This window comes from Ascidiella aspersa, chromosome 3, assembly GCF_963924565.1.
Source record: "Ascidiella aspersa chromosome 3, kaAscAspe10.2, whole genome shotgun sequence".
Classification (NCBI taxonomy): Eukaryota; Metazoa; Chordata; class Ascidiacea; order Phlebobranchia; family Ascidiidae; genus Ascidiella; species Ascidiella aspersa.
Window position 1 is genome coordinate 154399 of NC_139449.1, and position 26188 is coordinate 180586.

Here is a 26188-nt window from a genome sequence, read left to right on the forward strand (position 1 = left end):
CGACATATCGTGTAGGGTCGATAGGCCGATATTTTGGTACGAGATTAGGATATAATTTTCCTGTAGAATAGACAACTCGCCCATTTATTGATCAAAAAATGTGTTTTAGCAACATGCCAAGTTAATATGCAAAATAATATTAAATTAATAAAGGTATTTGAACTAAAACGTTCTTAGGATTTTGTTTTCAAGTAAATCAAGTTTTGAACATTTCCAAGGTATATAAAACGATCAGTATTAGTTGACAAATATGTAAAGAATCGGGTGTCAGTATTTGTCAAAAAAAGTGATACCTGTTGATCTCGGTTTTCTTTGTTAAACAAAATTTTGTGTGTTCTAGTAAATAAAATGCTTACAGACTTGATATAATTGAAGAAATTGTGTAACACTAATATCTAAATAAAGGAAATTAAACTCTTCTCCTAGTGCATAAATATTCCTTGCTTTAAAAAAATCCTCAACAGTTAGAACCAGTGACTTACAAAAGCTGAAAATTTTACACCTACTGACTCCTAGACCAGGGGTGTCCAACTCGAACATGCTGACATGCCAATTTTTTTTTTTACAACTTCTTCCCGTGCCAAAGTTTCGTAATCATTTCTTTCTAATATTGAAACGATTTTTTACAAGTAATAAAAATGTTTATTTACACATGAAAAGTGTTGTTTATATTTTCAAGCTAACCCGTTTGTTTTCAGCCAATCTCGAAAGATTTGCCTCAAGTTGTGTAGTAGAAATGCACTTTAATTATTGCATCTAAGTATCCATCAATAAGCTGACTTTTGCTTCTTGTTTCTTCACACCAAGCGATATAATTATGTGAAAGCTATCCTCCAGTAGAATGCTTTATCAGAAGTAATTGTTGGTTCTTGTAATTGCCACAATTTTTATTGTGAATAAACATTGGCAATTGGCTGTATAACAAAATTAGTATTTTTTGACAATTGGGTAAATAACAAATTTAATATTTTGGGGGGGCTTGCGTGCCATTTTTCATTAGGTTGATGCCTCATATTTGCGCCCGTGCCGTGTGTTAAACACCCCTGGCCTAGACCTTACAAACCCGACCCTGGTTTAACCAAACAATATCAACCTAATTTATTTAAACTTTTTTTTCATAGTCATTATTTCGGTGATATTATGCAGAACAGCAGAAGCGCAAAATCAGTTTCCCATGAACAGTTACCTTGTGTTGGTGTTAAGCATTTCGTCCTGGTATAAAATACCCCCTGGAATTTCAACAGTTTGGCTTCTATGTGTGCACCCGCAGGTTTTACTTTTCACCTTGAGCATTAGAAATGGCACACTAGGGAGCCGCGGCACCCTGGTTAAGAACAACTGGTTTATACAGTCATTAGGCGAACACAGTTTAACTTTATTAGTGAGACCAAAAAACGAAGAATTTGGGCAACAAATGCTTGTTACCAGAAGGTGGCAATTCAACCAGTCTGCATCAAACATAATATATGTGTTTTATATATCTTATTTAGGACACCGCTTGTCGCTCAGTATGCCGGCAGAATTAACAACACAGGTCTAGTTTATCGCATTACGTACTACGTTTTTTTTTTAGAAAGTTGTGTATCTCCAATTTGGACAAATGTAATGAACAGTATTTGCTGTGTTTTTTTCAGTTGAGATTTGCAATTACCCCATTTCCTGTTGTATTTGTTTTTCTTTTTGATATGCTTTTTTATGTTATTTGCTGAAAATTGACTTTGCAGTCAGTCATATTCTGAAATAATAATCCAAAACCTCAATACCTTACCCTAGAAATAAACTTTTTATGTTTCTAAATGTGTTTAAAATGTTGTTAACAATCTAGACATGCAAAACTCAGTTTGTTGTAACAATATGTGCTTATGCCAAGTTATAATGCCTTAACCAGACATGGCCCAATACAGACGGCTTATATACTTTAAAACACTTTTTTGATAATTTTTTGGACTAGTTTGACAGAACATCAAACTGTGTGTGCTTTGCTCGAATCTCCCCTGTCTTTCTCGTTTGCTTCATGCATATTTTAAGGCATCTTTACAAACAAACACCCTCTTTATCTTAATATAATATGTATTTAAAACAAAATTGCTGCAACTTTTTGCCTTTGGTTTTTGTTCTTAACATTGAACTTCAGTTACACATTAGTGAAGAACTATTGCCACATAAAAACAGGTCTCATGAGCTTACTTGTTTTACAGCACCACAGTATGATTGTTAGAGTATAATTTCATATTGTGTGTATTTGAAATCTTATATTTTGACCCCGGCCCGCCATAACATTTGATGTTTCTCATTCGGCACACTATAAAACATAGTTGCCTACCCCTGGCCTTGAACATTATCAACCATGTTGTTAACTGTTGGTGCTTTCAAGTGTCGTAATCTGGTTTGCAATTTTACAAATACTCAGTATATTTATTGTAACAGGTACTACCTTTACTCAGCCCAACTGTAGAAATGAAACATTCACTGTGCTCTTTTAAGTATGATCTTTTGGTTGAGTTGTGTTTTAATGCTTACCTAGCGCATCTGTTTAATTTGAAGCAAAAAATCCGTGATTGTTTTCCTGGATACAGGAATCTACACAAAACAATGTTGTCATTGCACTCTTAAAACTTTTTCACCAGTCTTTACTGAAGTAAAATCTGTTTAAGTAAATACATTCCTGCATTTAAAATAATAATTGATTTTTACTTTTTGAATATCAGCAAGCCCTCTAAACCTGCTGTCACTATACTTTTTCATAAAGAGCTGGTATATCCTAACGCTTGGGCCCAGTTGTTTGTGTCAAATTTATTACCTTTTTTCCTATTTAACAAAAACTGTGGCAAGCTTTATGAAATTGTTATTGTATTAAGTTTAATGTATCTTTAACGTTTAGTACTGAATGGTATTCATATTCAACAACATTTCTACTACATGTTCTCTTTGTTGGAGAATGTCGCCACTGGCCAACAAAAACTAACCCGGCAAGCTGCAGCTGGTTGTACTGTTGACCCTTACTGTTAACTAACATTTTTTTCACACCAAAGACATCCTGGCTTGCCTAGGTATAAATGTGAAAACAATAAAGCTTAATGCTAAGACAAAAAAACAAATACAACCCTTTCTGGGCTTCAATATATAATTATCCCTTTTTTTTTGGTAAACGCAAAACATTTTTTTGTAATTGTTGTTTACTGTTATGCACAGAACAAAGCAATTGCTATTTCCTTTCAGACTTTGCATGAAGATTTAAATGTATTTTATTGCAGGTTTTTCTTATTGTTAGTAGTAAGTAAACCAGTACTTGTTTTAAACTTGTGATTTGTGAGATTTCGTGAAGAAGAAGCAAATAAAGTATTTGGTGAGGTGAGTGGCTCTCTGCAATAACTAAGTTGTCTGTATTCGTTTCCCACTTAGTACTTTTACCTTTCAATATGCTGTACATCAGGGGTTCTAAACTAGGGTTGCATCGCTCTACAGAAACATGAAGGGTTTGCAAGGGGTGCAAGGAAATCTCTGGGGAAAATAAAGAAGTTTTGCTAACACGACTATCTCTTAAACATACTTTTTTGTTGTGACTAACACACATTATTTTATTCTAAAAAACACAATATTTTATTTCAAGCGAACTACTTTGGTGTTTTAATGTTTTTTGATAGATGCAGACTATCCATTTATTGTGCTGTACGATATCGTATTTTCTAGAAATAGCAATCAATTTACACCTTATAGCAATCTACAAGTTACCTTCATACAATTGGTAATTGTGACATATAAATCAACTTGAATGTGCTATATATGCCAGCATAATTACACTTCTAAGCTAATGTTTGCTAAAAAAAATAGGTATCAAAATAAATTTCCTGTAACTTGCATTTTTTACATCTAAGCGCCTCTTTGTATTATATTTGTTGGTAGCATCTTTGCATCATTTCTGTGAAGTTTTCTATTCATGCAAAAACACTGCCTGTATTATGCTGATCAGTGTGGCTATAAAATCTAATATTTGCATAAGGGGCCGCAAGTAGGGATGCTCAAAGTAGAATCCCAAGGTATTCTAGAATAATAGGTTTCGAATCTAGAATAACGAATCCAGAATAGCGAATCCTAGTATATTTCTATTAAATTATTTAACCTCGATTTTGAATATTGGCCTAAAGTTGACCTTAAGTAACCCTATAGCGCATTTTGTGGACAGCCAGCATGTTTTACAAAGTAATGTTACTTTTGCAACTTAACGCATTTAGGGAAATTGCGAACTCCACACCAAACATTACTCGTTGATCGCTCACCCAATAACGCTTGATTGACACTTGATTATTAGACGAAACGCGAGACGCGGAAATTGGTCGCCCGAAAAAACGCTGACACTGCACTGCCAGGTTACATTTAAAGCAAGCACTATAAATTGCCGCAGCGACAGGCCAACCTACCCACGCGTATGTGCAATTAGGCGCAACAATCGGCGGTAAAACATTAAATTATATCGGTTCCAATTACCCGAAATAAACGGCAGAATTGGATTCGAATCCCATCTGGATTCGAATCCAAGGATTCGATATTCTACTTTGAACATCCCTAGCCGCGAGTTTCAAAATTCTGCAACACTGCAAAATAAACACCGGTGTACCAAATATGTTACGACTTAAATGTCCTATATTAACTAACCTAATAGGAGCCTAATAGCAAATTCTGCCTATTTAAAGTGGACATAGCAGCCGTGAGTCTCAGTAATTTTCCCTAGAGTGGTCTTGTTTTTAACTTTGTAAAATTTATATTACATGCATTAAAGCTATTTTCCATTGGCAGATATTATTAATGACAACCATGAACTGACAATTGATAATTTAAAACTTACAACCGATAACTTAACATGTATAATGTAAATATATTTTTTATTTATTTAGGCTTGTAAGTAGTAATTTATTTGCTGTAGGTTGTTTCATTAAGTTGCTTTTGCTTAGGGTTTGCATGAAAGAAAGAGAATGGCCGATAATCAAGAAGAAGGCAACGGAGCTCCGGATGATCAGAACATTGACTTGGTGAGTTTCACAATTGCATAATTTGTGAACACACATTAGCATCAATAAAGTAACAATACCTAAAGCTGAACTATTAAAAGTACCATGGTACTAAGATAATAGACATAATAAACCAAATAACCAAATAACGTAATAACAGACATAAATGAATGAGACATAAACTATTCGGAATAAGACCGAAGTGGTGCTGAAGAGGCATGGGTTGATTGAGCGCAGTGGGACTGGCAATGATTAATTATAGTTATCTCAACAAAAAATACAACTTAATGATAGTACTTTTGTTTTGTGAAACTCACAGAACCTGGGGGATGTGAACAACCTTTTCGTTGGTGCTCAAGTTCAACAACAAATCACTCAGGAGATTCACGAGCATCACACTCAGGAAACTCACGAGCATCATGATGTGCATAACATACAAGCTGAACACTTACTTCTCACCAGCGGTGATGTTCACATTCATCTTCAACAAGGAAACGTCCAAGCAGATGACAACATCACTGAAGCAGGTTGGTGGATAACACTTAAATATTTTACTTGATTTAAACTTTAATAAATTATGGTTCGTTTTCTGGAGCATGTCTAACTAGTGACTTCGTGATTTCTTCTATTTGTCTGATTGCAACCAATGTGCGCAATTTTTTTCACAACACTTAAACAACATTTTAATGCTTTTCTATTGAAGCATTGTAATTCAAGTTTGACAGTTGTGAAAATAGCGAATAGGATTTTAAACCTGAAGCAAAAGTATTTAAAGAAAGCCAACAGCTTTAAAAAACATCATTCTCACAAACGACCATGAATAAGCCCTCATCTGTGCATGCCTGACAATAAAATTGATTTTTTTTTATAAATGTGCAGGTTTTTTATCATCACTACTAGACGAAATACCCGCCGTTGCCCAGGTTAAATAGAATACTTACCAGTTTTCTAACTGGTTAAAAATTAATTACACCACAATAAATAAAATCTACCTGAATTTTGTCTAGTCAAACAAAATAAAACATCCAACATACTGTGGCTCTTTATCACTATTGCACATTACAGTGTTACATGTTAAACTGCTGGCCTCATGTTATAGCCCATGATTATGGAAGATAAATGTGGTAATGAGCATATACACAAAAAAGAATGTTACGGATAGCGTAAGAACTTCGTAAGAGGCAAAAATGCAAACATATTTTTGTAGTGTCATAACAAATTCGCTTATGCCGAAACGTTTGCACTACGTGTCACTAAATGAAAATTTCAAATCATGTGATGATTGTGATGTGTTTCAAATCATGTCATATCTTGTGTCTAATAAAAGGTTTACCTAATGCTTCCCCACAATCAGAGTAACACCCCACAGCCTGTGTGAACGCAGCATTAATGCAATGGCGTGTTTAATTGTGTGACTTATCTGCGTGGCTCTAAAGATCTAATTCTTGGTCTCCGTTAACTCCCATTAATTTTTGCATTTGTTTAAAACAGTGTAAATCAGTTTTGTGTCTGAAATAGCTCACTAAAGGAAAGGCGCGAATGCGCTCTGACTATTTAATCACTAATCACAAGTTACAAGCATTGTATAACGTTTTTCCTGAAGCCGCATGTTATAGCCGATATTTAAAAAAAAACATTTAAAATTAAAACAAACTGCAACGTTGTGTGTTTTTTAAATGGAGCTACTAAACACACAACCTTGGCTAAACACGTCTCGCATATTTTACGTAACGAAAACCTGTGACATATGTCGATCAAAAATTACTAACAAACATAAAAAAGTTGTAGCACCAATTGTTCAAATTGCGCGAAATTCAAGCAAATACGTAAAGGTACCATACTGCATCCAACGAAAAAACAAACATTTGAAAAGTAAATTTGCTTAGTGTTCAAACCGCTGCAATAAACGCGATATTTTGCAAACTCAGTCCAAATGTTGCGTAGTTTATACTCCTTTCGGGTTGCTGTACGTTGTCTGTGTAAGTGTCCTACTTCCTCATGAAAGAATGTTACGGAAACGCTAAAATAAACGCAATATTTTGTGAACTTAGGCCTTATTTACGGGGTTAAACAAACTGCAAAAAGCTATTAAATATAAAGAAATTTTTCAACATGAAATTTATTTTTACCAAGTCAATGAACTTGACTTGTTTTTTTCTGTCGCGCAGGTTATTGCCCTATAATATTGTTTTATCCTTATACGTCTAGAGGTTTTGCGAGAAGTCGCACGCGCCCTTTGTATTTAACATGCAAACAAAGTACAATGCTGTGTGATGTTTTTGAAATGGTACGACTAAATAATCGACTATAGCACACGTCACTTGAGTAAGCATGCAATACATCTTTTAAGTAACGAAACCCCGCAACATTTGCCAATTGAGAATAACTTTCAGACGTAAAACTTTAGGTTGTAGCAATGTAGCAGCAATTGTTTAGATCTGCTTTATAGCGTGATATACGTAATCCCGGTGCTAAACTGCATCAAACGTGGGAAAAATCCTCTGAAAAAACAAAACGCTTACTGATAAACTGCGGCAATAAACGCAATATTTTGCGAACTCTGCCAAGTATTGCATGGTTAAACACGTTTGTTGTAGGATGTCCGTGTAGGTTTTCTGATGTTTATTCAAAGTATGTTTAAAAAAAGTGGAAATTGCTAAACCTTTGCACTAAATGCCAAGTTAAGCTACGTCTAACGTCAGACAAACCTGTAAACTGTTGAGAAAAAGGTTTTACGCGGTTGTGTTAAGAGGTTTACGATATGTCGGGCGCGCGCGCGCCCGTGGGGAAGCGAGCTCACGGCGGTGAGTCGCCGATCCTTTGGTTAGTTGACGACGACGTTGCTCTGCCAGCGACCGGCGAAACATACTGACGACAGATCACAAACTTTCTCTTGTTTGTTGTGTTTACTCATAGGCGCCCAACGTTGGTGTGCACTGTGCAGAGCGTTTTTGATGCCCTGGATTTCTGGCAGGACAGTAAAACGCCCTGGAATATTTAAAAGTTATGCACGTGTGTGCAATTTTCACTGCTCATAGAACTATAAAAACATTACGCAGTATTTGTGTCCAGTTGCATAGTTTAGGCTCAAATGTGTCGACGTCATCACCTGAGCTGAAAATAAACAAAACTGACAAACTTTCGTAACTTTAAAACTCCATATAACATAGTTCTGCGTTCTACATAACAATTCCTACACTTTAAAATAGTCTGTGATGCTCGTCACTCAATGCGAAAATATGCTTCATGGTAAGTTGCCAGATGCATGTGTAATCTTTAAAACATTGCTAATATCCAGGCACATAGCGTGACCATTTCAAAGGGGGTTGTCCTGAATTTTCAACTTGGGGAATTCCCCTATTTTCCGTCTGGGTAATGAATAATGACGTCATAAAAAAATAACCAGAAATAATTAACGTCCAGCAAAAGTGAACACATGCGTCATTTACACTCATGCCAGGCGCTAGCTGCGAAACCGCTTGATGCAATCGGTAACTTTAGGCGAAACAATAAACGAAGACCTTGGAATATGTATGATTGATTTTGGAAGAATCATAATTGGACTATCAGCAGTGCAGTGTCCTAAGTTCCATGTACGGGACTACGCTAATTACAAGCATGCCTTTAGCTACCTGCAAAACTAAACGAAGATTGTTTTTCCGGGTGTTATAATGCCACGATTAGCGCAACATCTGCGATGAGCAATGTGCCAAGTCAACTAAAACAAGCTGCGGTTGAGGGAAAATAAGTTGTGTCAATTGCACACTTAGCACGTGGTCTTGGATATGCTTACAGAGAAAAAGTTTGCGATAACTATCATAACATAAAAATGTCGACTTTGAAATGCGCAAAAAGGTCACAGTTCACCTATTAGGAAACTGCTTCACTTAAAAAAATGCCTACTCCAACATCGGATATTAGCGCAGACAGCGAACAGCGAGGATCTAGCGTTTATGGTTGAATAAACCAAAGGCAATAAACGGCGTTTTGAGTTTCATTTAGGTTTCGCATTAGCTTAAGATGTGTGACTTAATTACAATAAAAACATTGCTGGTACGGGCGGAGCCCAAATAAAATCTTACGTTTCGTGAATTCTAGACGTTGAAAACGGCGATTTGACGATTTGTTGAACGCTCTTTTTGAGATTGAGGCTAATCAAAACGATCAATAGAGCGCTTGGCCGGCTTAACGCTAATGAATGTTCAGCGGGTTTCGTAATATAAGAAATCGATAAGAAAATTAATTTTGTTTAAAACACACATTGTTGTAGCTTACATGTATGTTTTCTCTGCGTCTTTGAGAAGTCTGTTAGTTTTACCAATAAAATATATATTCGTGCTTGAGATTACTAAAGTCGGTAACAGATAAAATGATAAATTAAACAATAATAATGAGCAGTACTTAGGCGGTTGCAGCAATAAGCACCGACGACTGTTTAATCACGGATTTAGTTTTGTGATCATTGTTTACTGACATTTCAAATTGGGGTGTCAAGACTTCTAGACAACCCCCCTAGCTACGCCTCTGATTACGTGTATAATCTTAAAACTTTTTTAATTACTTTTATTTATCTTCTGGTTTATCGCATTGAGCACGAAGTACTTTAAAGATAACGAGGCCTACGTAAAAAAGTTAAGAATACCAGCAGGCTGGCACAATCTTGCTAGCCTTCTGGTGACAAGCACTTTTGGCCTAAATTCCTTTGTTTTATTGGTCGCTCCCCTAGAGTTAAATGAGGAATGTATGAACCTTACCATATTTTGGCGGTAAACAAATTTTTTTAAGTCAATAATAAATACATAAAAGGCATGTGAAGGTACAACCTGGGGTCTGGGGGTGCCATGCCTGCTCTTCTTACTCTAAAACTGTTACATGGATAAGCTATTTTCAGGCGAACTTGTGTGAAAACAAGCAGCTTAAAACCAGATTGAAAAGCACGACAAAAAATATTCTTTGGATAAATTTTCAATTTATATTTCTCGAAAAAATGATATTTATAATAAAATTTAATAGAAATTGTCACAGTTACAGTGCAACATGCCACATCGTATGCTGGGATAGATGGATTTGTTGAAAACAAATACAAATAAACCTAGCAAAACCCGGCTAAAGTTCGCCATAGTGTGACATTGTTTTGCGTTTGCATAATTAAAACCACCAAAAATATACTTTAGGAGAAGCATAGCCTGTTACATCCTCAATATGCCGATGCGAATGTTATACCAGTACATTTAACAGGATGGTACATTTAACAACTCAATATAGAAGTACTTGCCAAATCAAAGTAAAACTGCCAACACGTAACAATTGTATGATCAAAATTGTGACTTTTTAAAATAAAGAAAAATTCTATATGCTTTACACTGGCTTTTTCTCACTAAACAACGTGCTTCACACTACCGTAACTTATTGAAAAAGGCACAAAAAATTCATTTCTGCCAATTGTAGTGTATAATGTTATTACATATTTATGCTTTTCAAAAAAATATGTGATTAAATATGTGTGAAAAGAACCACAATTGTGTAAAATGGATCTTGAAAACATCTGTCTTAAAATACTATCAGTAATCTATGTTAAAAAAATTATGTTTGACGCGCAGTGATTTAAAAAAAAAAAAAAATGCAAAGAAGGATAAAAGTGAAACCTCGAAAAGTCGTAGGTTTGGTGCAATGGAGAACTACTAAAGTTGCTGAAGTCCATAACACATAAAATGATTTAGCGTTTTTGTCCCAGGAATTTTTTTTCCTTTTTTTTACTTAGTGTAGCCTCTGCGCTTGCAGTATAATTTGGTATGGTTTGGGAATGGTGTTAGGTGGGCTTCTTCTATTGGTTCTTTTGTTGTTGCTTCGTGTTGTTTCGGTTGTAATTCAGTTGGTAAGTTGTTTGAAGATATTGCAGGAAGGTCTTCTATGTAGCTGTTTTGTTTTTTTCTGGTTTCCTTTTGTGATGTTGCTGGGGCATTGAGTTGTCAAATGGCCTAGCAGATCACATTTCCAGCAATTCCTGTTGCTTCTTACCATGATGTGATGATACTTACTTTATTTCCTCGTATTGTTATTTGCTTGGGTCTGTTTTTTTAGATAAAAATTCACTTTAAAAAAGACTTCTATTTATTTTTTTCCATTTGCATGGGAACCTAAATACCTCGCCATATATGAATTTTTTGTGGCAGAAATATATGAAGAGGCAAGGCCATTAAATCCAGTTAAATCCATCGTAGAACGCAGGGGGGCATTGCGATAAGTTTTGTTTATATGGAATTTGTAAACTGTCTCGCCAAATTGGACCATAAGCAAAAAGAGAGCTTGAAAGTTTTTTTTAAAGCTTTTAAGCATCAAGTACCTGTTTGTCACTGTTTCTGGGAATTGGGTTTCAAATCAACAAATATATTTAGTGAAATTTTTTGAAAATTTTAATTTTTTGCAAAGTCTGTACCAAACTGACGTACAACTAAATGAAACCCTGGCAACTAGCCCTTTCGCATATAACACATAAATTAAGGCGGGACATTTTCGGCCCATATTTGTCAGAAACAAGTTAAGGAAACTTTAGAACATGCAGTGTATATACTATATACTAAGCCATGAACCTTTGAAGTGAAATTAATAATAATAAAACCATCCATAAACACTAAGCCCTGAAAATATCCCCTGACAAAATATCAAATAACCGCAAACCCGTCTAGTTTTGTTTGCTTTATTCAAAACATATTTGGCTTTATTAACATTTGCCGGTTGTTTTATAATTTTTTGGTGAACTGCAAAGATTTGCCGAAATAAAAGAAAGTGGCCAACCGCTAAAATTTCAACAAGCTGTGAAGATTGGTGCTCTATTATAAAGAGTTATATGGTATTATAAAGGTATATTTATCATCGTTATAGGTAGCCTAAGCCCAAAGTATCTGTCAGAACTCAGCATCCATACACTATTGTTAAATATCAGTGATTCTTTATTGTGTTGTAAATATCAGTGGTTCTTTATTGTGTTGTAAATATCAGTGGTTCTTTATTGTGTTGTAAATATCAGTGGTTCTTTATTGTGTTGTAAATATCAGTGGTTCTTTATTGTGTTGTTAAATATCAGTGGTTCTTTATTGTGTTGTAAATATCAGTGGTTCTTTATTGTGTTGTAAATATCAGTGATCCTTTATTGTGTTGTAAATATCAGTGGTTCTTTATTGTGTTGTAAATATCAGTGGTTCTTTATTGTGTTGTAAATATCAGTGGTTCTTTATTGTGTTGTAAATATCAGTGGTTCTTTATTGTGTTGTTAAATATCAGTGGTTCTTTATTGTGTTGTTAAATATCAGTGGTTCTTTATTGTGTTGTAAATATCAGTGGTTCTTTATTGTGTTGTAAATATCAGTGGTTCTTTATTGTGTTGTAAATATCAGTGGTTCTTTATTGTGTTGTAAATATCAGTGGTTCTTTATTGTGTTGTAAATATCAGTGATCCTTTATTGTGTTGTAAATATCAGTGGTTCTTTATTGTGTTGTAAATATCAGTGGTTCTTTATTGTGTTGTAAATATCAGTGGTTCTTTATTGTGTTGTAAATATCAGTGGTTCTTTATTGTGTTGTAAATATCAGTGGTTCTTTATTGTGTTGTTAAATATCAGTGGTTCTTTATTGTGTTGTTAAATATCAGTGGTTCTTTATTGTGTTGTAAATATCAGTGGTTCTTTATTGTGTTGTAAATATCAGTGGTTCTTTATTGTGTTGTTAAATATCAGTGGTTCTTTATTGTGTTGTTAAATATCAGTGGTTCTTTATTGTGTTGTAAATATCAGTGGTTCTTTATTGTGTTGTAAATATCAGTGGTTCTTTATTGTGTTGTTAAATATCAGTGGTTCTTTATTGTGTTGTAAATATCAGTGGTTCTTTATTGTGTTGTAAATATCAGTGGTTCTTTATTGTGTTGTTAAATATCAGTGGTTCTTTATTGTGTTGTAAATATCAGTGGTTCTTTATTGTGTTGTAAATATCAGTGGTTCTTTATTGTGTTGTTAAATATCAGTGGTTCTTTATTGTGTTGTAAATATCAGTGGTTCTTTATTGTGTTGTAAATATCAGTGGTTCTTTATTGTGTTGTTAAATATCAGTGGTTCTTTATTGTGTTGTTAAATATCAGTGGTTCTTTATTGTGTTGTAAATATCAGTGGTTCTTTATTGTGTTGTAAATATCAGTGGTTCTTTATTGTGTTGTAAATATCAGTGGTCCTTTATTGTGTTGTTAAATATCAGTGGTTCTTTATTGTGTTGTTAAATATCAGTGGTTCTTTATTGTGTTGTTAAATATCAGTGGTTCTTTATTGTGTTGTAAATATCAGTGGTTCTTTATTGTGTTGTAAATATCAGTGGTTCTTTATTGTGTTGTTAAATATCAGTGGTTCTTTATTGTGTTGTAAATATCAGTGGTCCTTTATTGTGTTGTTAAATATCAGTGGTTCTTTATTGTGTTGTAAATATCAGTGGTTCTTTATTGTGTTGTAAATATCAGTGGTCCTTTATTGTGTTGTAAATATCAGTGGTTCTTTATTGTGTTGTAAATATCAGTGATCCTTTATTGTGTTGTAAATATCAGTGATCCTTTATTGTGTTGTAAATATCAGTGATCCTTTATTGTGTTGTAAATATCAGTGATCCTTTATTGTGTTGTAAATATCAGTGGTCCTTTATTGTGTTGTAAATATCAGTGGTTCTTTATTGTGTTGTTAAATATCAGTGGTTCTTTATTGTGTTGTAAATATCAGTGGTTCTTTATTGTGTTGTTAAATATCAGTGGTTCTTTATTGTGTTGTAAATATCAGTGGTTCTTTATTGTGTTGTAAATATCAGTGGTTCTTTATTGTGTTGTAAATATCAGTGGTCCTTTATTGTGTTGTAAATATCAGTGGTTCTTTATTGTGTTGTAAATATCAGTGGTCCTTTATTGTGTTGTTAAATATCAGTGGTTCTTTATTGTGTTGTAAATATCAGTGGTTCTTTGTAGTCCTCTTTCATGGGCTCCTAATACTCATTTTTTTGAAAAAAAATGTGTCAAGGAATGTAATAAGGGATATTCTTGAAATCTTAATGTAATCCGCAAATTTGATTATAACTGGTTAACAAATAAAAATATTATATTCTTGTTGCCCAAGGAAAGTTGCGTGCAACCATTAAGAAACTCTGGCATAGAAAGTTTGCTAAAATATCAAGTAGTCTAGGTTGGTTTGCTTTTTGGGTCTTGAATGTTATCAACATGTTTGTTTCAATACACATAGTTATTTAAATGTCAACATGATTTAAGTTTAGATTTCTGAATAATTGCCATGTGTAGGGTCTTGCATGTTATCAATACACATAGTTATCTGAATGTGAACATAATTTAAACAATTGTAGATTTTTAAATAATTACCATGTTTGGCCTGCTTTAGTTTGCTATGTCAGTGGTCTCCAAACTATGTGCCGCGACCTCATGTTGGTTGCTTACATTTTTTGGGGGTCATCATCATTCACCAATTTCTACAGCTTTGCTTGTTTCATTGCGCTTGTTTAAATCAGTAATATACTAACAATGGTGAAACAAATAACAAAATAAAGCGTTGATTGCTCAAAAAGAAAAGAAGTGCTAAAGCATCTGCTCAGTACCTCAGCATTCACATTTACCAGGCAGAAGTAATATATCGAGTCATTCACAAAATAATTTGAGGCCTTGCATACATGCACCTCTCCTTGAGTTATAAAAGCCTAAATAAAGCATTGCAAATAAAGAAATTACTGGCTAGATTATAGTTATTGTGTTTTACCTCCCACACTTAACTTAACTAATATTTTTGCAGCTATAAAATGCCTTTCTTTGAGTGTTGCACTTTACCAAAAGCTAATGATAATACTTTGTTCATATTACATCCAATAAGATAAGTTTATGTTTAGGACATCTAAAGCTAGGTAGCATTAATTTGTTCAACTGATGAAGCAGATGTCTGCTAAGGGCTGAAACTCAAACAGCAACTCAAATTAACAGGTTTAATTTGTCCCAAAGGCAAACAGAATTTATTGAATCTATTGTTTTACTATGTTTTAGATTCAACCTCTGTTGAAGTTTTACTGGAAACTATAAAGGAAGATCTCAAGAGACCACAACAAGAAGTTGTTTCACTCGGGCTAAACTACGAGCAGGAAAACTTTCCCCGTGTTCATCCAGTTCTAAGGACAGAGGAAAACTTTTATCGAGGTGGAGCCGGTAAAACTGAAGACTATAAGCCTTTCACACAACAAAGGTATGTCGATTCTGGCTCAAAGGAGATCAGTTTTGAGCGATTGCATGATTATGTAGTACCTCATCGCTACACAGCTTTAGTTGGGGCTCCTGGTTCTGGGAAATCAACCATTGCCAGACGACTGTCAAACACCTCTTGCATAACGTGGATCCTCCTGTTGTGCATGGACATGCTCTATGGGTCAGAAAGAGTCACTCTAAGGCAGGTTGTGGTTGATTATGCGTACCCATGGTTATGCGAAAGAAAACGAAACGCCATATTTGCAGCAATAATGAAGTTCCCAGAGAAATTTGGGATCATACTTGATGGTTACGATCAAGCAACTTGGTCACTTGATAATGTAATGCCTAGATATGCATCGTATGATACTCCAATGTTAGTTGAAGAGGTAATCGCAAATTTATGCACCGGAAAATTCTTTCCAGGCATTTCTATAGTTTTGACTTCCAGGCCACATTCTATAGTCACCCTCCATGAATTACTTCGCCCTAAGGAAATTGTTTTGGTACATGAGTTTACACCAGTCGACATGAAAATACTGTTCTTTGCCTTCGCTAAAAATGAAGCCCAGAGAATATGGAAAAGCTTTACCAAACTCGCACCTGTGTTACTTGACCTTTGTCTTACCCCGATCATGCTTCAATTGATCCTTTTGGCTGCTTTGGGCACAGATAATCTCACCGAACTTTTTAACATCACTCAGATTTTCATAGTTTTACTTGAAAACCTGAGACGCTCAGAATTTGCCAAGGGTCATGACATCGAAAATATCAAAGTTAAAGTCGCAAAAATCGCTTACAACGCCACAAAGAATTCAACTGTCATTATGACCTATCCACAAATGGCTGAGCAAGGTTTAAGTGATGTCATAGTCCAGGATATTATAATCGCAGTACCTGGGTATTCTCACTTTAACCAGAAACTTTTCGACGGGGACAAAAAGTTTTATTTTTCACATCAGTTACTTCAAGAATTCTATACCTCTGTCCATATTAGCCAGAACATGAGTTTAGATGAGTTTAGTCAGATTGTCGATGGTTTGGTCGCTAGTCCTCACTGGGCGATGGTGAGAAGATTCGAATGTGGTCTTCTACTCGGAGATAACTTCACAGTTCCAGAATCCGATGAATCCTCCAGTGATGCAGAATCCGATGAATCCTCCAGTGATGCAGAATCCGACAAAAGAAAAGGTATGTACACCATTTCTAACCGTGATTTCTTAGATTATATTTTGGTTTGGTGACATAAGCAAAGTACACCGTGTAGTACAAACTACGCTAGTATGAAATGTATTGTATCGATATGTAAGGCGCTTTTTTACCTAAATTCGTTAAAAACGCCGTTTTTGGTCTCCTGTTTGGTGGACTGTAAACGCAGGATGTTTTTCTCTTTCGCCTTTTGTTATTTGTTTAGGTTTAGCATTCGACAATTGACAACGCAAAGTCAAGCCGTCTTACTTATCGTCAAAAACGTCGAGTTAGGCGCAGCCAATGTTCCTCGCTGTTCGCGCTAATATCTGGTGTTGGTGTAACCATGGCATTTAATAATTGTTAGCGCAAAATTATTCTCTATAACCATATCCTAAGACCACGTGTTTAGTGTATAATTGACACAACTTATTTTTTCTATCACTTTGCTGACCAAACAGCTCGGCGCAGATATTGCTCTAATCGTGGCATAATAACACCCGGGAAAAACGAGACAATTTTATCTCTTTGTTTGTTTCGGTTCGTTTGGTTGCAAATGTAAATCAAATTTGTTTCATTACTTTCCTGAAATTACTTTGTGCTCATGAATCTCTTTTAAAAAAAAACTATTACACTACACAATCTTGTTAGACTATAGCTTGTACAAATAGATATCATAAACATATTTCTTGCTTAACTCTGTAAAAAGTCATCAGTGGACTGGAACAAACAATATTTCACTCTGAAAAGCTTAAACGTGAAAAAATAAATATTACATCCCGAGTTTATTGGCGAACTGAACTAGTCGCTCAATTAGGTATTTTAGAAAACTGTATGTGGTGAGATTCGAACTCACGACCTCGGCCTAACGGGTCCGCCACTCTACCAACCGAGCTAAGTTTCCCTTTTTATCAATAATGCCTTAGTTACGTCCATATTACAAAGTATGCAAAAGTTTAGGTTAAATTTGAAAATCAACTTTTGGTACATAAAGCTTTTGTTTGGTGCAAGTTTGTCATGCACCCTTTGGTAGTGGTGGTGCACCCCAAGCATAATTTGATACATACTGGAAAGCTGTTGGAAAAATATGGATGTAAGGTGGTCATATGTGAAAAGTTTAATATTTTTATATTCACAAAGTGCTATGTTTCACCCAGGAACGTCAGAACCATCAACTAGTTCATCGACGCACTTGGCAACTCCGCAACCACTTGACGGCGCACCATCCACACTACAAGTATTGCAGTTGATGTTTACAAACAAAAATATATTATAACAAATAAATTTCAGTAGCATTTTGTGCTGTTTTGCTTAAGTAGTGCAATTTTTGGTTTAAAAGTTTTATATAAATTAGTTTAGCTAACTAATTAGTGAAAAAGCATTCCATTAAGAATTTGCTTTGGATGTTTGGAATAGTTTTAATATTTTTGTGATTTATTGAAATGCAATTCTTTCAGGCATCTGTGTTTGAGGAGAAGATACAGGAAAGCTCCTTGCTGCTCGATCAACATCCAAGCGTTGCCCCAAGAGAAGCGCAATCAACTTCAAGCTACGGGTTTGCTATCACCACCAACCTGTTTATTGCCACAAGTTTTGTGTAACGCTAAACATATTTAGGATTTGGTCGTGCCAGAATGTTTCACCTCGACTAAGACATGGCCCATTTATCCATAGAAATCATAGTTGTTCAGTTCATATTTAATTGGATTTATCGCTTACATCAGGAATCGGTAACCTAAGCCCAATGAAAACAACGTTGCGACAAATGTATTGATTGCGGCCAGTAAGCTCTTATGTGGATTTGTATCAACACTTTATTATGGTTCTTTGGTAAAACTAGTGTTGGGCATTTGACCGGTCAAATACTCGTCAAATAGGTCAAATATTGGTCAAATACTATTCACACTATCAAAATACAATTGAAGGTAAAAATAAGCCTTGATTTTAACTTTAAATACATATACGAACGTTTTGGCTCAAGTGCAATGGTTTGTAAAACAAAAACAATTATTTTTTGACTATCAATAAGAATTTTTGCAAAACCATGCCCATCTTGCAAGCAATACTATATCAGTATTGTAGTGATTTTTACCTCTACTACAACCACCAAGTTAAGCCACCAAGTTTATTTAAGAAATTTAACAAACTGTGAATGTATCAAGAAAAAATATTTTTACTCCTTGTCACAACTTTTGTCACTATATCTGAGTTTTCTAAATCATCACCAGGGTCCACTAGAGATAAAGCATTTGGTTCTTCTAAATTTCTAAGTAGCCTCAGATTGTGGTATACCCCAACTAGTGTTTCCTTTTATGACAAACGTGAATTATCATTTATTCTAAACAAAATAAATCTACTTTGCTATTACAAACACTTTGTTATTAGCACAGAACATGTGTCCGACTGCTGTACAACCGACCAACCGACTGCTGTACAACCGACTGCTGTACAACCGACCGCTGTACAACCGACCGCTGTACAACCGACTGCTGTACAACCGACCGCTGTACAACCGACCGCTGTACAACCGACCGCTGTACAACCGACTGTTGTACAAGCGACACATCAACAAACTGACCAACAGGTTGCTATTTTCTTTCTATAATTTGGTGTGATTGATATTAGTAGCAGTTTAGTTTGATCGCATGTGAATACAATGGGATAAATATAGCCTACTGGTTGGTATCTGGGAACGTTTTGTAGCTGGACGCCATCGGGGTCGCATCACACCCAGTGTTCTAAACAAGATAATTTAAAATTACTTTAATCCCAGTCAAATCATTAGCAAGCAACTTAAGTCCAATTCAAGCCTTTCTTAACAAATAACAAGTATAAGTCGTTAGTTACCCAACCCCAGTCACAACATTGTCATTTTAGAACAAATGTTAAACTTGAGTTCTGAGCAACATTTCGCATAACAAATATCGAAAACCCAACTCATCGTAAGTTAAGATTTCTACAATGGACGAAAATAAACCAGTATTCAAATTAAAGCACTAAATATCAGTTGTGTGAGACAACATTATTCACACTCCAGCGCTGTCATCGTCACTGTGACTATGACGTCACCAGTAACCCCCTTCCAACCCCAGGTAACCCCACACTTTGCGCCCATGCTTCTGCTTGATACGCATTTATAATTATAAAAGTTGTTCTGTTTGTTCACCAGCTATGTTTGTATGCAGGTTGCCGAGCAACAAGCAGCTACACCACCTGTCAATCAACCAAACCAACTCTATGTCGACCAAAGCAGAACGGACAATCCGCAGAAACCAACAAATGAAGGTAAGCGACCATTTGATGAACTTACACCTGGCAATGATTCAGATTATCCTTCATTTGGAAATCATTAAATGCTCAGCATCAGGGGCGGATGTAGGGGGGGTGGGTTTATTTATTTTTCAAAAAATTTTTTTTAAAGTTTTTTTCCAACATCCAATTTACAAAATACCTTGTGGTTGTTTCCACACATATATTTTTGAACAGCGGAAATATGTAATAACATTACATACTACAATTGGCAGAAATTAATTTTGTTTGTGTCATTTTGAAAAAAGTTATGGTAGTGTAAGGCCTATAGACTGTTTATTATTTTAAAATGTACACACTTTTGATCATAGGCTACAATTGTTACGTGTTGGCAGTTTTACTTTGAATTGGCAAGTACTTCTACATTGAGTTGATTTCCTGTATATTGAGTTGAATTCCCCATTCCTGTTAAATGTACTGGTATAACATTCGCATCGGCATATTAAGGATGTACCAGGCTATGCGTCTCCACCTAAGGCCTAAAGTATATTTTTGGTTGTTTAATTACGCAAATGCTAAAAATTTTCTTTAGCCTGGTTTTGCTACGTTTCTGTGTCTTTTTTTTTCAGCAAATCTACCCCAAAGGTAATATGGCACTGTGACTGTGACCATTTCTATTAAATTTTATTATAAATATCATTATTTCGAGCAATATAAATTGAAAATTTATCCAAAGAATATTTTTTCGTTTTGAGCAGCACGTTTTCACACAGGTTTGCCTGAAAACAGCTATCTATGTAACACTTTTAAAGCAAGAAAAACAGACATATACGTCCACCCCCAGGCCCCAGGTTGTACCTTCACATGTCCCTTGTGTACTTGTTAATAATGTCACAAAATTTTTTGCGCCTTCGGTGCTACGTTTATTAATAGCCTTGTTTATCGCCAAAACATGGCAAGGTTCTCATACATTCCTTTGGCGAACACATCATTTAAGGGGCGCGACCAAAAACCGAAGAATTTTCGCCAAAAATGCTTGTCACCAGAAATCTGGCAAGATTCTGCCAGCCTGCCGTACGCTAACCTCGACTATATAATAACTAACTTATATCCAAGTACAATTAAAAGCTTTTTTGTTGTTAATGCAAATCTGTATCAGAACCAGCCTGCCAATATACTTCATCCGGCCCGCCGCCTCTTTGACAAATTAGACACGAGTCTATTTTAAATACTTTTTGACTATTTTAAGTGTAAATGCAAAAAATTTTCGCGCTTCGCGCTAATGATCTTTATACATCCAGTGTGTTTACGTTTTGATGCTCTTTTTGAACTAGATTAGCGTTTTTTTACTGTTGCGCCGTGGAAAGCTGCCAAGTGCGTCGCGGACAAACGGAAAACGTGTTCAAACATAATCGACAAATATTTTTTAACCATTTTTTTAAATGTAACAAAAACAAGAAATTTAAAATAAATACCGGTGTACCAAAAAAATCGCGCGCGCTTCGCTCGCCAGGTGTGCCCCAAATGATTAACAAACACTAAAATAGATTAACTATAAAATTTATCGCGTTTTCTCAAAGTAGTTTTATTACACTTTTTTAATAGCAGTTGGCCCACCTGATTCACAATTGTTATAAAGTTGTAATAACACCAAATCTCATTTAACATATGTTGTGCGGCCCGCAGAGACCTTTCTGAGTTTGGTTTGAGCCCGCGACTACTACACAAAGGTTGCCGACCCTTGTGTAACCTATCTAGTGTTTGGATTAACTCTGCATAGAGTTTTGCTCATTTCAGCAACCTTACTGGCAAAAACCAGCTACAGTAACTTAAAAATTGAGAGAAGTGTCATGAAAGAACCACAGCTACCGCAGCAGACAACGCTATGGTTTTATTGCGACGTGGCCTCGGCGCTTTTTCGGAAGCATGTGCGGTTGCTCTCGCCTTTTCGGGAAAAAGCAAGATGTGTAGACAATAGACATGGTAGTGTCTTTCAGCGATATTCTTCATACCGGGTCAAACTAGGAAACCGGCCCACTGTAGAGGCTAACCTTATTACTTTTTCGTGCTTTCAAAAGGTCTGTTTTTCGCGTTATTCTGCAGGAGTTAGTTTATTTGGCCAGCCGATGTTATTTTTACCTGAATTATGGCGTCACGCAACGGTATACTTTTGTGACGTCATATCTGAAAAAATTGTGACGTCATATCTGAAAAAAATTCATGGCCCTCCCCAAACTGAAATCCTAGATGCGCGCCTGCTCAGCATCTAATTAAGCTTGATGGGCGACTTAAAAGTGCGAAAAGTGAAAGTTTGTCAACAGAAAAACTTACATGTTTGTAAAATATATTTTCCTGATATATTTCCAGGCCAGGCTAAGATGTTCTACAAACGCCTTTCAAAGCAATTCAAACGCCTTTCAAAGCAATTCAAACGATACCCCACTGGTAAGTTTACAACATTTATTTTACTTTGTGCTATATTTTCACTGGACATATGTATTCAAACAAGTAAAACACACGTGAGCATATTAGGCGCTACAAGCTTTAGCCGTGAACGCGATTAAAGAAACACATTAAGTAGATGGCGGTAAAAATATAAAACCATCAATCTATGGATAACCTAGCATTAAATAAATATCTTCGTGTAAAAATGACTTCGTTAGAAACAAGTTCTTCTCCGGGTTGATCTACTTACGTAAACTTTTTACTTTTAGTTACGATTTTAAAAGTTAGTTGCCCAACAACAAAAAACAAGACGCCTACATGGCAGAAATATTACAATATCTTACACAAGTACTATCTCTGTTATTTATTGTGATTTTTTGCCGGTCCGTGAACATATTTTTATTTAATCAGTTCGTTTAAAAAATTTGGAACTTCTGCTTTAAACAACCATTGTTAGAACAATTCACACTTGTGACGTCACAGTGCCAATTGCTGGTTCAACCTACAATGTTATTTTTGTTGCTTTTTTAATATTTGTTGAAAACTGTGTTTAGATATTGGAATGATTGTTGATTTGCAAGAATGCAATGAAGCAGTGCTCCAGTCTTTCGCAAAGCACTTCCCTGTGAGGGCTGATTTTAACCGTTTTAGCGACCAACCCATCGGTACAAGTTCATGCCACGCTTTGGGGCGGATGCTCCAGCATGTCGACAAAACAATCGAGAAGTTGGTTCTGAGGGACTGCAAGCTGACAAGTCAAGGTTGGGAACACATTTGCGAAGGAATCGGGAAAATGACTCACAAGGTAAAGTGCTTCCATGTAATTATCAGCATGTTGTCTCGTTTAATTTATTTATATATTAATTTGTATTTGTTACATTATTGATATAAAGATTTCAATGCCATACCCTGGCTAACATTTACTTGTAGCGTGGTTTCCCATATAAGGAAGCATGTTAAAACAGAATCGCGCCCCCCCCCTGTTTTTAAAGGTACAGAATAAATATGAAATTAATTACCGGGACAACTTATTAGTTTACTTCAGGGGCCACAAACATGTTAAACGATTGGTTTACGAATGTTAGTTTGTAGCGTTTTTTTCCAAAGCATTAAAACTGTATTGCAAAGACTAAACAGGAATTGCGCTTTAAGCAAAAACACATTGATCTATTAAATTATATTTTTATGGAGTTCAAAATCCTTATGACGCTTTGGCCTAAGACAGTGTTTCTCAAACTGGGGTCCGCGGTCCTTTTGGGGGCCGCAAGACAATTTCCTGGGACCGCGAAGCACCTAACAAAAAATCAACACGACGCTCCTGAAGAAGAATTTTTTTTGTTTAATAAACTTTTCAGGCAGCTTACTTTTCCAAACCAAGTTGATTATTAGTTGTCCATTGACGTCATTGCACGCTTCAAGTTAAATTGTCCATTGTGACGTCATAGTGTTGCGTTGTGCTAATAAGAGTTACGTTTTTACAGCTTGCTGCGCTGACACTGTGGGCTATATACGGTCACGGTTTTAAGACTGTTCGTGATTGCTTCACTCAAATAAAGTGATTCGTTAGAGGTTAACATAGCCGAGCTGATAGCAAAGAAGCAAGTGCACCCGTCCCATCGTTACCATTAAAACAACGTGTTATTTTGTGTTAATTTGTGTACATTTTTAAAATTTTTAATTTTATTTTTATGGCGAATATTAATATTGAATATTAATATATTTTTTTTAAATTAATTTTTTTTTTCAAAATTTAAAAAATACAAGCCAGTCTTAAGACGGTGGTAACTTTTTAAAGACGGTGGTTTGTAAGAGGTAGGTTAGTCGCTTAATAAGTGTGTTAAGCAAATTTCTATCTCTTGGGTTGGCGTTTACTTCGCGATTTGTTGTTAAAATTATAACATTTCATCTACTTGCATACAGTTATCTATTAAATATATTTTCACCAATATTTTAATATATATATATACATATTAGGCTAGAATAGGTATATGGACATTGGACACATTAGGTAATGGGTGTTTTTTAATAATATTTGCACAAAATAATTATCGTTATATTTAGACAGTTATCGTTTCCACACAACTTAAGCATTTGAATTAGGTTTATTAAAAATAGTACTGCATATTATAGAGCAGGGGTCGGCAACCTTTTTCTAGTCGCGGGCAAAACCAAACTCAGAAAGATCTTTGCGGGCCGCACAAAATGTTAACTAAGAATTGTGTGATTGAAATGTTAGAACAACTGTGAATCAGGCGGGCCTCGGATATTTTTTGCGCTTAAAAACGTGTTTAATTTCATTTAAGTGGCAGTAAAGTGTTGGCGCAAAGCGAGAAAAAAGCGTTTGTTTGTTTAAAATTCGAGCCCAAACGTCGTCATCCATACTACTAATGTTAGTAGTATCATCATCCATACTACTAATGAAAAGTCTAATAAAGCTACATTGAAAAACGCGATAACCTTAATAGTTAATCTAGTTCAGCGTTTTTTAAGCTTTTAAGTTAGGGCAGACATGATGAGCAAAGCAAGCGCGATTTTTTTTTGGTAAACCGACATTTCTTTTAAATTTGTTGCAAGGTTTTGTTACATTGCCAAAAATAAAAAAAAATGATAAAAAATATATGTCCATTATTTTAAATACGTTTTCAGTTTGTCCGAGACGCGCTTGGCAGCCTTCCACGGCGCAACGGCACAGAAGCGCTGATCTAGTTCAAAAGACAGCATCAAAACATAAACAAACCGGGCGTAGAAAATAAAGCACATTGAAATTTTTCGCACTTGCATAGTTAAAATGGTCAAAAAGTATGTGAAATGGGCTGGTGTCTAGTTTGTCAAAGAGGCGGCGGGCCGGATGAATTACATCGGCGGGCCGTAGGTTGCCGACCCCTGTTATAGAGTATCCTTAGAGATGTGGTCACAACATATCGCCACAAATTTATGATGACAATCAACAAAATCCGATAATTGGTGCCTGGGAGTTCACGGTTAACATGGATTAAACTTCGCTGGGTTTCCGCCATTTTGTACTTGACGCTGACGCGCATCATGTGCTTCATGTAGATCAGAAGTTCCCAACGTGGGCGGTAGCGCCCCTTTGTGGGCATTCGACCCACCGCCTCTTTGACAAACTAGGCACAGTCCATTTTAAATACTTTTTGACTATTTTAAATATGCAAGTGCGAAAAATTTCAATGTGCTTTATTTTCTACCTCCGGTTTGTTTACGTTTTGAAGCTGTCATATATCAGCGCTTCTTTACCGTTGCGCCGTGGAAGGCTGTCAAGTGCGTCGCGGACAAACGGAAAATGTATTCAAAAATGGTATACATATATTTTTTAACATTTTTTTTTTTTTTTTTTCGGCAATGTAACAAAAACTTTAAAGGAATTTAAAAGAAATTCCGGTACCAAAAAAAATCACGCACACTTCGCTCGCCAGGTGCGCCCGGACTTTAAAAGGTTAACAAACATCAACTAGATAAACTATAAAGGTTTTCGCGTTTCCTCAAAGTAGTTTTATTACAATAACATTAGTAGTATGGATGATGTGGACTCGAATTTAAAACCAAACAAACGCTTTTTTCTCGCTTTGCGCCAACACTTTACTGCCACTTAAATGTAATTAAACAAGTTTTTAAGCGCAAAAAATATCCGAGGCCCGCCTGATTCACAGTTGTTCTAACATTTCAATCACACAATTCTCAGTTAACATTTTGTGCGGCCGCAAAGATCTTTCTGAGTTTGGTTTTGCCCGCGACTATAAAAGGTTGCCGACACCTGATTTAAGTCTTGGTGCAGAAAGTTGAATTTTTCGTGATAATAACATAACCTTGTGAAATAATGTATGTCTAGTAGGATTTAATCTTTTATGTTCAGCTAGCGCCAAGCTGGATTGCATTATGAAACTATATGTTGAATTGTCAGCCATTTTTATTGCAATAGCGCAAAGAAGTATTCACCAGTGTGTTTAAAGCTTAACGCAATTATTGCAGGGAGTCGAACCGTTTGACTTTCCGGTTCAGGTTCGGTTCGGGTTTAAGGATT

General features: G+C 35.6%; 1 protein-coding gene across 1 annotated transcript in view; it reads left to right on the forward strand.

Moving 5' to 3' along the window:
- The first annotated feature begins 4954 nt into the window (after positions 1 to 4954).
- LOC146157706 (uncharacterized) overlaps positions 4955 to 26188 on the forward strand; it is a 41768-nt gene continuing 20534 nt past the window's right edge. The window contains exons 1-7 of the mRNA XM_083383596.1: positions 4955 to 5027; positions 5326 to 5533; positions 15073 to 16458; positions 17613 to 17706; positions 17913 to 18010; positions 18841 to 19039; positions 19641 to 19740. Coding sequence (XP_083239722.1) covers positions 4971 to 5027; positions 5326 to 5533; positions 15073 to 16458; positions 17613 to 17706; positions 17913 to 18010; positions 18841 to 19039; positions 19641 to 19740 — 2142 coding nt within the window. The 5' untranslated portion in view covers positions 4955 to 4970. The remainder of the gene's footprint in view (positions 5028 to 5325; positions 5534 to 15072; positions 16459 to 17612; positions 17707 to 17912; positions 18011 to 18840; positions 19040 to 19640; positions 19741 to 26188) is intronic.